At 69.6% G+C, this 12,282-nt stretch overlaps 1 protein-coding gene across 1 annotated transcript; it reads right to left on the minus strand.

Annotated features, from left to right (window-relative positions):
• Nucleotides 1-267: 267 nt before the first annotated feature.
• Nucleotides 268-4,301, minus strand: LOC125353775 (basic proline-rich protein-like). The gene is made up of 6 exons (XM_048349430.1): nt 4,275-4,301; nt 3,508-3,873; nt 2,646-2,787; nt 1,553-1,844; nt 1,358-1,447; nt 268-664 (listed from the first exon to the last, which is right to left on the minus strand). Exons 1-6 carry the CDS (start codon nt 4,299-4,301, stop codon nt 268-270), a joined length of 1,314 nt encoding a protein of 437 aa, XP_048205387.1.
• Nucleotides 4,302-12,282: the final 7,981 nt, after the last annotated feature.

A 12,282-nucleotide genomic window follows, 5' to 3' on the forward strand; every position in this document is an offset into this window, starting at 1 on the left:
GGCAGTACCGCGCGTTGAACTTAGGGCCTCCTGCTCATTTGGCTGGTGCTCTACCACGAGTGCCATGCCTCTAGTCCAGATTTTTGCTGATTATTTTGGGCTACTTTGGGAATGTTCTAGAATCAGATGGCCTACGTGGTTGTTCAGACTTGTGACCATGCGAGGTGCCACACCGTTGTTGGAAGATGGCTAGAAGTTGGCCAGGTGCCCGTGGCTCGTGCCTGTAATCCTAGCTCCTCCGGAAGCTGAGATCCAGGGGACTTAGGTTCAAGGCCAGCCCAGGCAGAATAATCCACTACACTCCTTGGGCCTGTCGCTGTCCGCTTCCCGCGTCTGTGGACCTGACTGGGCGGCCCGGGCAAACGGCATCATGAGGCCCGTGGCCTTTGTGTCCGACTCTTGCTGAGCTTGCTGTTTCCAAGTTGCTGGACATGTCCACCAGCCGATTCCTTCTTGGGGCTGCCCGGCCTTCCCTCGGGTGAGGGGTCGGGTTGCGTAGGTCTCCGTCGGCTGGTGGGCATCCGGGTTGCTGTCCTGCTGGCTCTGGTGGACAGTGCTCCTTGAACCTGCAGGTGGGTTATTTCTGGCCTTCTCTCTGTTCATCCGTTTGAAGCGGGGCCTTGCTCTGTAGCCGGGCTTGGCTTTGCCCTTGACACCCGCCCGGCTTTGCCCCACAGGGCAGTGCTGGGATTATAGGCACGCACTGCTACATCCCGCTTTCGGGTGCCACGTTTCTGTTGCACCGTTTGCTTTTTGCTGCGTTTGGCACAGGCCTGGGGTGGAGGTGCTGGGCACAGAGTGGCTCCGTGTTTAACTCTCTGAGGGACAGTCGGGGGTTCGGATTTTAAATGCGCAGCTAAGAGCCACCCAGAGCCGTCAGCCGTACACGGCCCCCGGGGGGAGCGCAGGGATTGCTTCTGCGTGGGCATCTCCAATGACCTCAATAAACGTTCCCACCAAGACCCGTGCCTGTGGCTCACCCCTGTAATCCCAGCTCCCCAGGAGGCTGAGGTCTGAGGATCAAAGCGCAAAGCCAGCTGGGGCAGATAGATCTGTGGCTCTTGCCTCCAATTAGCCAGCAAAAAGCCGGAAGTGGAGCATGGCTCAAGTGGCGGAACATCAGCCTTGAGAGAAAAGGCCAGTAGATAGCCAGACCCTGAATTTCAAGCCCCAGTCCCAGCACCCACCAACAGTTCAGTTCAAAATACCGAAATGCGATGATGTCTCTTGATTATCATAGGTTTAGAGTCTCTGCTCCCAGCCATGGAGAGACCCCCCCTTCCTCTCCCCCCGAAGGCCGGGCTAGCCTTGGCCTCCCCCTCCCCCCAGCTCAGCTCCCGCCCGCCTCAGAACACACCTGTGCAGGTGCGTGGGCAGACCACTGGTTTCTAGGCTTCCTTTGTAGGGGAGGCCGCTCCCAGGGGTGCGGGGTGAGCTGGGGAACCATCTGGGGGCCCCGGAGGGGCCTGCAGGGCCGTGGAGGCAGAGGGGGAGGGCAGGGGGGAGGAGAGGGCCGCAGGGAGGCCAGGTGGCCATCCTGGAGCCTCCTTGCCCGGCTCTGCTCCGGGAAGCACGGACTTGTTTTTCTGCTCCGGGTCCCCTGGCTCGAGGCAGGGATGGCCGCATTCCCGGGCCCTCGGGGGGCCTCGGGGGCCGGGGCGCAGGGCCGCTGGTCAGGACGACTCGCTCGGTGACTTGGAGGGAGGGCAGGCGGAGGGGGCCTCGGAGGCGTCGGTGACGGGAACAATCTCGGGGCTGCGCTGGGCTGTCTGCCGGCTCCTCGCAGATCATAAAACCGCGCCGGCGTCCGCCCAGATGTTGTAACCCAGGCCGCGCGGCCAGGGCTTGGTGTCAGAAAGCTGGGTCCAGGCACCGCGGATCCAGCGCACATCATAAAGATACAGTAATGGTCTCGGTGCCTTCAGAGAGATACTAATATTGTTGGTTTATGAGAAATGAGACTGGAAAATACGGAAAGTCAGAACGTTATGGTTGAGAAACACACAACACAGAAGCGGTTAACTAATGACAATGGTGGGAAGAGAGGCCCAGATCTCCGGCCCTGGGTCTCGGTGTCTGGGACTCGGGGTTGCAGCGTCTCTGCTGGGGTCTCCGGGGTCTTGATGACTCTGGGCGGCAGTGGCTGTCGCTGAGGCTTTGCTGGGAGCGGGGCACAGGAGGGCCGTCTGCGGGCTGGCTCTCTCGCTCAGCGTGGGGGGGCCCTGTGCCCGTGGGGAGGGGGAAGGGGTCCCCGGGAACGCAGGCGAAGCTGGGAGTTTCAGTGGCTTGTGTGTGGCTCAGGGAAGGCCTCAGGAGTAACAGCGGTGCCGTCAAAGCCCGGGTTCCGTGTCACTTAATGCGTGCGCCCCAAGGGCCACGGGGCCCCTCTCCCCCCGCCACGCCCCCTAAGGCTCTGGACTCCCCCACGGGCTGCGTCCTGACCCGCCCGGGACCGCGCAGAGGGGGGTGCGGAGGGCCCGGTCGCTGGGGGTGCGGAGGGCCCACGTGCCGAGCCCCCCCCGCCTCGCTCCGGGAGCCCCCCCGGGCCGTCTCCTTCCCGGCGCCGCCCGCCCCCCTGCCCACCCCCTCCCCGGGCCTTTGCGTGCGCCGCTGTCCACGAGGCAGGAGCCCCTGGTGCCCGTCACCCGCCTGTGTGACAGCGGGGTCGCGTTCCTCTCGCGGGAGTGGGAGCTGGGGAGCCGAGCGGCCCGGAGGCCGTGTGCGGGCGGGCCTGGGCCTGGTGGGCGGGTCGGCCAGCAGCGAGTGCGCGTGGAGCACGGGGCCCCCCTAGAGAGGCCGCCACGGGGCAGGGGGTCCCCCCTAGAGAGGCCGCCAAGGGGCGGGGGGGCCCCCCTAGAGAGTCCGCCACGGGGCGGGGGGTCCCCCCTAGAGAGGCCGCCACGGGGCGGGGGGTCCCCCCTAGAGAGGCAGCCACGGGCAGGGGGTCCCCCCTAGAGAGGCAGCCACGGGGCAGGGGGTCCCCCTAGAGAGGCCGCCGGAGGGCAGGGGGGCCCCCACTGGAGAGGCCGCCGGAGGGCAGGGGGGCCCCCCCTGGAGAGGCCGCCGGAGGGCAGGGGGTCCCCCCCTGGAGAGGCCGCCGGAGGGCAGGGGGTCCCCCACTTGGAGGGGCCTCCGGGGGGCGCGGGTCCCCCACTCGGAGCCCTGGCTTCAGCGCGGGAGGGGCGTCCGGGGGGCCCCGGCGCTGGCGTGGCTCTGGGGGGCTCCCGCGAGCCCTTCCCGCGGGCCGGGTCGGGCCTGTGTGGTCGCTGCACTCCACACGCCGTTACATAAACGGCGATAGCACTTCATAAACATTGTCCTAACATGCGGAATGTTTGACGTGAGCCTCGGCTATTTTAGAACTGATAAACAACGGGCCGCGTCGCGGCCGGAGCCGAAGCCGCGGCGCTGGGTGGGAGATCAAAGCCCGGGGCGCAGCTCTCCTCCGCAGAGGGGACGGGGGGCGCACGCGCCTCTGCCGCCCCGGCTCGGGGGGCTCGGTGGGACCGGGGCTGGCGCGGCCAGGCCGGGCCCCTGCTGCCCAGGCCTCGGGGGCGGCCGGGAGCTGCCCTGCGGGCCCCGCGCGGCCTGGGGTGTTAGGCAGTTTGGGGGGGGCGTGGGCTCCAGCGAGCGTCTGGGTGGCGTGGCGGGCTGCAGGGTCTCAGAGCCCACAGCCGGCGCCAGCAAGCGGTGGCCGAGCCCAGGGCCCCGCGCGCGGGGACACCGTCTGGACGAGGGCCGGGGCCCGGCCGGGCGCCCCGTGGGGCAACCTGCACGCAGGCGCGTCCCTTGGCTGCGGGCCTGGTGGGCCGGGCCGTCCCGGGGGCGGCGAGCCAGGGCTGTGACCGCGGTGAGCGCCACGCGAAGGGCTGGCTGGGAAAACGCAGCAAGTCAGCCCCGGGGTTCCCCCGCCCCCCGCCTTCAGGGAGGGCGACTGGGAGGTTCGGGAAGGAGCCCCCCACGCGGTTCCTGCAGGAAGAGTTTACTGGGGGAGAGCAAACTGCGCCCTGCACAAGATGGGGGCACAGGGAGCAGAGGGAAAGAGGGAGAAAGAACAAAGGACAGTAAGAGAGAGGGAGGGAAAGAGAGCGGGACTCGTGCGGAGCTGGATGACACGGGGAAGGCGGAGGCGTGGCCAGGTGGATCGGTGCGACCCCAGCGAAGGGGGGTCACCGCCTCCAGGTGTGCCAGCCACCTAGGTAACGCAGGAACTGGGCGGAGATTAAACAGGTGGCGGCATCGCATGGAGCCCCCCCCCGGGGGGTGGACCTTACAGTGAGGGACATGGGCAGCTCCCGCATGGACTAAGCACCCATGTTCCCCTGGCACGAGTGTGAGCGCCGTGTCTACCGGACACAGGTGTGAGCGCCCTGTCTACCGGGCACAGGTTGTGAGCGCCCTGTCTACCGGGCACAGGTGTGAGCACGCATTTCCACCTGGCACAGGTGTGAGTGCCCTGTCTCCTGAGCACAGGTGTGAGCACCCTGTCTACCTGGCACAGGTGTGAGCACCTGTGTCTACCTGGCACAGGTGTGAGTGCCCTGTCTCCTGGGCACAGGTGTGAGTGCCCTGTCTACCTGGCACAGGTGTGAGCACCTGTGTCTACCTGGGCACAGGTGTGAGCGCCCTGTCTACCTGGCACAGGTGTGAGCGCCCTGTCTCCTGGGCACAGGTGTGAGTGCCCGTGTCGACCTGGCACAGGTGTGAGCACCCTGTCTACCTGGCACAGGTGTGAGCGCCCTGTCTCCTGGGCACAGGTGTGAGCGCCCTGTCTCCTGGGCACAGGTGTGAGCGCCCTGTCTCCTGGGCACAGGTGTGAGCGCCCTGTCTCCTGGGCACAGGTGTGAGCGCCCGTGTCGACCTGGCACAGGGGCTAGCTTGGTTAGAGCCCCCTGGTTCGGCTCTGAGGACAGCTGTCTGGTCACAGGGCGGTCCTGAGGCGCTGAGCAGCGCTGGCGGCCCCGAGTTCCGGAGCCGACCCTTCGTGGAGTACACAGGAACTGCGGGAGGCCCGGCCCTCCGCCCAGCGCCAGCCTGGCAGACACGGCCGCCCCGCCTCAGACCTCATTAGCATGGACGCCGTGAGCCCTGGGCTCAGGGGCGCTGCCCGCCACGGTCTTCTCAGCTGGCATAGGACAGGCCAAGGGAGGAAGGGAGGGAAGGAGGAAGGAAAGGAGAGGAGGGAGGGAAGAAAGGGGGAGGGAGGGAGGGAAGAGGGAGGAAGAAGGGAGGGAGGGAAGAGGGAGGAAGAAGGGAGGGAAGAGGGAGGAAGGCAGGAGGGAAGGAGGGAGGGAGGGAAGAGGGCAGAAGGTGGGAGGGAAGGAGGGGGGGAGGGGAGCCCCAATGGAGTCTCTTCCAGAAGCACAGGCCTGTGAACCGGAGCACGGAGCCCGCTGCCCGTGGCCGCTGCCCCTGGCTTCTCCTGGGCTTGCTCGAGGCCGAGCTGCCTTGCCCGGAAGGACTGGGGTTTTCTCTTCTTGGGGTGCCTGCAGGGGATGGGGGTCCTGTGGGGGCCCAGGGCTAGTGCGTGGTAACTAGGGTGTAGAGGCGCGGGCAGGAGGTGCCGTGGGGTGCGGGCGAGGGGCGGCCGTCCTGGGGCCCCGCTCAGCGCCACGGGGCTGTGGGTTTGGGCCTTGCGTGGGCTCAGGACCGTGGGGCAGAACCTGCCGAGCCCGCGTGGGCCCAGGACCTGGCCCCCCACCGACGGGGGCTGGCGGGCACCCAGGGCCGCGTCGCCCCTCGTTCCCGGCACCGCGGGGGAGCTCGCTGGCTGCCCCGACCCCGCGTGCTCAGTGCTGCCCATCGCCGGGGCCTCCCTCCTGTCGAGACCCTTGGGGGGGCTCGGGGGCTGCGGCGCGGCTCACGGTGCCGAGGCCCGGTTCGAGGCTTAGCGCTGCCACACAAAGGAGGTGGGACTCTAGACTGGGGGGGGCGCCTCGGGGTGCGGGTCCGCACCCCACCTCCACCCCGCCACCAGGGCGGTCTCAGGGCCCGGAGGCCCCATCCTTGGGGCCCCAGGACTGGCGCGTCCCCTTTCCCTTGGCGTTCTCCCCGCTGGGCGCAGAGGCCACCCGGGCCGTGGGGTCCCTGCCTGCTTCCCCTGCTGCCCCGGTCCTCACCCCGAGCCCCCCCACCCCCGGCTGGTTCATCAAGGGCGATGCCGAGGCCTGGTGGTTCCGGGACTTGTCCACGCTGGGCCCGGCCCTTCCCAGAGGTCAGCCCGCCTCCGGGGTGCCCCCTCTACCCAGGCCTGTCTCCCCGGTGTCTGGGGGACCCGTGCCCTCCACGCGGTGACCCAGGCCCTGCCCCGCTGAACGCCCGTGTGGACCCCGCGCTCCGTCTCCCAGTCACCCGCCGCCCAGCTCCCGGGGGGGGGGGGGAAGGGAGAGCTGAGGAGCCTTGGCTGGCTCTGGGGGCCCGCAGGCTGCGGGGTCGGGGCCCCCCGCACCCGTCCAGCCCTGTCTCAGGAGAGCCTGAGGCTCGCTGCCGCCAGCCGGCTGCTCCCCGGCCTCCCGCCAGCGGCATCGGCGACACCCCCGGCCCTGCAGCGGAGCCCGGCAGCCCCCCACCCTGCCCGGCGGCCGAGCCGGGCTGGGTGCCCGCTGGAAGCCTTCGTGGAAAACCCACCCCGCCCGTCCCAGAGGTGGGGGCTGCGGCGGCGCGCACCTGACTCGGCCCTCGGGGGCTGGGCCACCCGACGGGGCTCAGCCAGGCGGGGGGAGGAAGCAAGCCCTGGACGCGGGGCCGCCGTGGCAGGGCCTGTGGGTGCCCGCAGCCCTGCCCTCCCTCCCCTCCCCTGCCTCTCGGGGGGGAGCCGGGAAGCCCCCCCCATACTCGGCCTGCAGCTCTGCCCTCCCTCCCCTGCCTCTCGGGGGGCAGCCGGGAACCCCCCCCATACTCGGCCTGCAGCTCTGCCCTCCCCTCCCCTGCCTCTTGGGGGGGCAGCCGGGAAGCCCCCCATACTCGGCCTGCAGCTCTGCCCTCCCCTCCTCTGCCTCTCGGGGGGGAGCCGGGAAGCCCCCCCCATACTCGGCCTGCAGCTCTGCCCTCCCCTCCCCTGCCTCTCGGGGGCAGCCGGGAACCCCCCCATACTCGGCCTGCAGCTCTGCCCTCCCCTCCCCTGCCTCTTGGGGGGCAGCCAGGAAGCCCCCCATACTCGGCCTGCAGCTCTGCCCTCCCCTCCCCTGCCTCTCGGGGGGGGGGAGAGCAGGAAGCACCCCCCATACTTGGCCCGCAGCCCTGCCCTCCCCTCCCCTGCCTCTTGGGGGGCAGCTGGGAAGCGCCCCCCCCTCAGCCCGCAATACACTGGGCCGTGTCAGGAGGAGGTGCGAGCCTCGGGAAAGGAGACGCACCTGAGCTCCAGACAGCACCCCGAGACCGGCCACGCCCTCCCACGAGGGGGTGTCCCCTTCCTAACAGCGCGGGAGCCTGAGGAAGCAGCTGGGGCCCCGACCTCGGCGTCCGGGACAGGCGTAGCCGTGGCTCAGCGCTGGTGCCGGGCAGCCACGCGGGGCAGGCGGAGCGCGGAAGGCTGCAGGCAGGCACAGCCCCCCCCACCGTGGGAGCAGAGGCTGGGGGTGCAGCCCGGGCCCAGACGGCTCCCCGCACCGCCCAGCCTCCTCCCCTCCTCTCCTGGAGCCTTCCTTCCGTGGGCCGCTGCCCTTCGGCCTGTGGCTTTTTCTCTGGAGCCTTTGCCCCAGGCTCCTCACCTGCCCCGACGTGGGGCAGAAGTCCCCGAGGTCACTGCCCCCCGGCTGCGGGCCCAGGGTGCCGCGCCTGGCCGTTCCTCCCTGGCCACGGGATGGGAAGCGCGGGGCGCAGGTCTCGGGGCCGGGCTGAGCCCACGTGGGGGTGCATGGGCAGCTCTGGGGGGGGCGCGGTCACGATGCTGGGACCCCGCCCTGCGGGGCCGTCGCCCGGGGTGCCGCGTCTCCCCAGCTCTGGGTGGGGGGGGGGCTCTGTCCGCAGGCCGGCTCGGGGGGACCGTCCCGAGGGGGAAACGGGGAAGGCCCTCCCTCCCAGGCTTCCTGCTCCAGCCCTCATCAGACCCGGGGCTCTGGGGAAAGGCCCCGACCCCCGCGGGCGAGCGGCGTCCCGGGGACACCCACCCTCGGGTGGCCACCGCGGGGCTCCAGAGACCCCACAACCCCTGTGTCCACCCTGGAGCCCGCCCGGCCGGTCCAGTCACCGTGGAACGCTGAGAGGGGCCCCGCCACCCTGGATGGCGCCTGGGGTGGAACCTGAACCTCTGGTTCCTGGGGTGGCTCTGCCCCTGAGCCCCGCCTGGGGCCCCCCGCGGGGGCGCGGGGTGCGGCGGCGTGCGGCCTTGCTCTTCCCACCTGGCGTCTGGGAGCCAGTGCTCCTTGGGTGACGTCAGCCCAGGTCTGGGTGGCGGAGGCCTGGGGGGTCCTGTCTGGCCGGGGCCGGCCCCCGCCCCCCGGTGGGACCTGGGTGTGTCCCCTGGGGGCCGGTCCCCGGCGGTGACAAGGGCTGGGGGAGCTGCAGGCCCGTCCGGCTCCCCAGGGACTCGGAGCCCAACTGAGGAAAGAGCAGTCCTGTAGTGGAAGAATGGAGGTGGAGGCGAGAGGGGAGAGGGGGGGGAGAGAGAGAGAGAGAGGAGAGAGAGAGGGAGAGAGAGAGATGGAGAGGGAGAGAGAGGGAGAGAGAGGGAGAGAGATGGAGAGGGAGAGAGAGGGAGAGAGAGAGATGGAGAGATGGAGAGAGAGGGAGAGGGAGAGACACAGCAGAGTCACAGAGAGGCAGAGACACGCAGAGACATGAGGAGAGTCACGGGGGAGACGGGGCTGGGGCGGCCGAGGGGAGGCCGGGTTGGCCGGGTGGGGGCTGCGGGCAGATCTGACCCCCTGGACAGCAGCCCCCGGACCCGGCCCCCAGGGCAAGGCCAGGCTGGCCCCGCGCGGGGGCAATCACATCCCGGCATTCATGGCAGCTCCCCAGTCTGCTGTTGCGGGGGCCTGGGGGTCCCTGTTTCCTCCTGAGCCCGCTGGGTTCTAGGGTCTCTGGACTGCCGGGCCCGCCCGCGGCGGGGCAGAGTGGGGTGCAGGGCGGGCTCACCGCATCTGCCCCCCCCCCCCCGCCTGTCTGCTGCCCTGCGCATGTCCGCACTGGGCTTCCGGCGCTGGCGCCTGGTGCAGGGGCCGCAGAGGGCCGGAGGGCCACCTACTCTCCAGGCCAAGGTGCTGGGGACGCCAGCTTGCCCCCCGCCCAGGGCTGGGCACCCGTGCAGGTCTGGGGGTGGCTGGGATAGCTGGGAGACTGGCAGGGAATGGGGGGGGGGTGGAGCCCTTTACAGCTCTGACTGTCTGAAGAAGCAGTGACCTTTCACCTTTTCCCGTGATCAGTGGAGGCGGCGGGTCACCTGCGGGCCGGCTCAGCAGTGGTGACCCGCGGCCCCGGGCCTCCTGGGGCCCCCTGGCTCCGCGGGGCGTCCAGCCTCCAGAGGGCCGCTGCTGGGACAGGCCGGGGCCCGTCCTGCCTTCCACGGACGCCCTCGCCAGACAGAGGCAGTCCAGCCTCCCCTAAGGCCTCACCCGAGGGGCTCCCGGGCAGCCCTGCTGGGGTGTGGTGTGTGTGTGTGTGCGCGCGCGTGTGTGTGCACGCGTGTGTGTGCGTGTTTGCGTGGTGTGTGCACGTGTGTGTGCGCACGCGTGTGTGCGTGTGTGGTGTGTGTTTGCGTGTGTGGTGTGGTGTGGTGCGCGTGTGTGTGCGTGTGTGGTGTGTGTGCGTGCGTGTGTGGGTGGTGTGTGTGTGTGCGTGTGTGTGCGCGTGCGTGTGTGTGCGCGCACGCGTGTGTGTGTGCTGCATTTAACTGCAAAGAGCAATAAATTACAAAGCTGGAAAAACATCCCTTGTCCTCACCAAGGACGCGGCTGTCCCCCGGTGACAAGCGGCTCTGCATTAGCATTATTTAGTATTTATAACATCCGGCTGGACGGAACCTACAGATGTTGCCCGGCAAAACCCTGCCTGCCGTGAGGGTATTTTGGGAGCCCATTGTCTGTCGGACGGGGTGCTCCTGAGCCTGTTCCCGGGGGGGAGCCTGGGAGGGGTGCGGCGGAGGGAGGGCGGTGCCCAGCCCCCTCCACGGGACGGAGCGGCCCTGAGGCGGGGCGGGGCATTTCCAAACGGCTGCTCCGTGCTGGGGCCCAGGGCCCGGCCCGCACCCTGTCACGAGCTGCGCTGGCGGTCTGGGCGAGAGGCCTCGGCCGGGCGGCGGCTGGGTGGGGTCTGCCTGCCGCACCCCGTGTCTTCAGGTCCTGCCCGGGAGTTGGCCACACAGCAAGCGTGCGGTGCCCGGGCGGAGGACGGAGTGCCAAGCCTGCTCAGCCGCCAGGGCCCACCTGGGGCCCCCTCAAAGCGTCCAGGGGCCCGCCTACAGAAGGTCCCGGAAGCCGGGGCTGGGGGCTCACCGCCTGTTGTCCTCGCTACTCAGGGCCGAGCTCTGAGGATCGCAGTTTGAAGCCCGCTGGGCAGGACCGTGTGGGGGACGCTTATCCCCAATGAACCACCGGGAACCGGGAAGTGGCTCGGAGTTCTAGAGCGCTCGCCTGGAGCAAAGGGGGGCGGGGCCAGGCCCTGAGATCAAGCCCCGCTCATAAGGCTCAGGACTCCGCTCACACAGCCCAGGGCCCTTCCTGGGGGTCACAGGCTGGGACCCAGGGCTCTTCTGGGGGTCACAGGCTGGGACCCAGGGCTCTTCCTGGGGGTCACAGACTGGGATCCAGGGCTCTTCCTGGGGGTCACGGGCTGGGGATCAGGGCCCTTCCTGGGGGTCACGGGCTGGGATCCAGAGCCCTTCCTGGGGGTCACGGGCTGGGACCTCCCTGCAGAGCTCTTTGATGCCCTCCCCAGGCCCCTGGGACTCAATCACAGAAGGCCTGGGGTCTCACAGGGCGCTTCGCCATACCAGCTTTAAAAGGAGCCCCCTTCCCAGCTGGTGACAGTTAGGCCTGAGCAGTGGGGCCCCACGGGTGCAGCTGGCAAGCCGGCCTGGGGCTTTCTGTGTGTGTGTGTGTGTGTGTGCATGTGTGTGTGTGTTCATGTGTGTGCCTGTGTGTATGCATGGGCATGTGTCAGTGCATGTATGCACACATGCACACGTGCACATGTGTGTGTGCGTGTCAGGATCTGCCCTGCAGGGGTGTCCGATCTCATCGCAGCCACTGCCCCTGGAGGAGAGCTCACTTCTCCCGGGGGACAGCGGTGACCTGTGGCCACGCCCTCCCGGCCTGGGCCTTCTGAAGGCGCGCGGAGGGGCAGCAGCCCCTGGGTGGGGAGGGCGGACGCTGGCTGTCTGGAGGCCCTCCCGCCCCTCGAGGCTCCCGGGGAGGGGCCGGGCCCTCTGGGCGGGATTGTCCAGGGACACCGCTGCCGCCCCCGTTCCCCGTTCCCGGTTCCTGGGTGCACTAGCAGGAGTCACCCCAGGAATTGACATGCCGGGGAGCGGCAGGCCGTCTCTGTTTGCTAAACACACTCAGGACCCCAGCTGATGGTGTCTGCCGGGTCACCGCCGCTCAGCCCTATGGTGACCGATGGCCCGTCTGACCCAGGCCCGGAGCCGTGTCCCTGGTGGGGCCGTGCCCAGCGTGACCTTTCATACGAGGTTTGTACACGCGGCGGGCACGCATGCCCGGTGCACAGGGGTGTAGCATCTCACTGAACTGTTCTGTAAGAGGCCTCCTGGCCAGCCGGGGCTGGAAACTGCAAGTACGGGTGGCAGGATTCTGTGTGTGCCTCCTGCTCCTTCCCAGGGGAGCGGAGGGAGGGGAGGGCGTCTTCTTCCCAGAGTCACTGGTTAGGCGCGCGGGGGGGGGGGGGGGGGCAGAAAAGGCCTTGCCGTCGGAGGGAGCAGCGCACGCGAAGGCCCTGAGGTCTGATGCGTCTGGGTGTCGGTCGCTGCTCGCCGGACATCGAAGGGCTTGAGGACCGCGTGCCCGCGGGCCCCGAGGCCGGCTGTCCGGGCGCTGGAGCAGCCGGGCCGCCCGCGAGGGCAGGAAAAGGCAGGGTTCTTCCCGGGGCTGTCCCGGCCCGGCCGTCCTCCTCCTCCTCTCCGCTGCCGGCCGGCCCCAGCGGCCAGACGCCGTCCGCGGTGCCGAGGGGGCTCTCTCAGATAATAAATAAGGCGGCTGGAGCCGTCGGGCGGTCAGCAGCCCGCGGGGCCTCTGCGTGGCCTCTGCGTGGCGTCCGCGCCCCGAGGCTGGGTCGGCGTCCGCGTGTGCGGAGCCCTCGAGGGCCCCGGCGGCCCCGCCCGACCCCGGCACC

This window comes from Perognathus longimembris, chromosome 6 (assembly GCF_023159225.1).
Source record: "Perognathus longimembris pacificus isolate PPM17 chromosome 6, ASM2315922v1, whole genome shotgun sequence".
NCBI lineage: Eukaryota > Metazoa > Chordata > Mammalia > Rodentia > Heteromyidae > Perognathus > Perognathus longimembris.

Bases quoted from the DNA above. Each gene is read 5' to 3' on its own strand.
- LOC125353775 (XM_048349430.1), bottom strand. From the start codon at position 4,301: ATGCGGGAGCTGCCCATGTCCCTCACT. The intron at 2,788-3,507 runs GTCCCACCGAGC...CGGCCTCTCTAG, and splicing joins GCCTGGCCGCGCCAGCCCCG to GGGGGCCCCGTGCTCCACGC. The intron at 665-1,357 runs GTGTGTTCTGAG...TGTGGGGCAAAG, and splicing joins CTGCCCACGCACCTGCACAG to CCGGGCGGGTGTCAAGGGCA.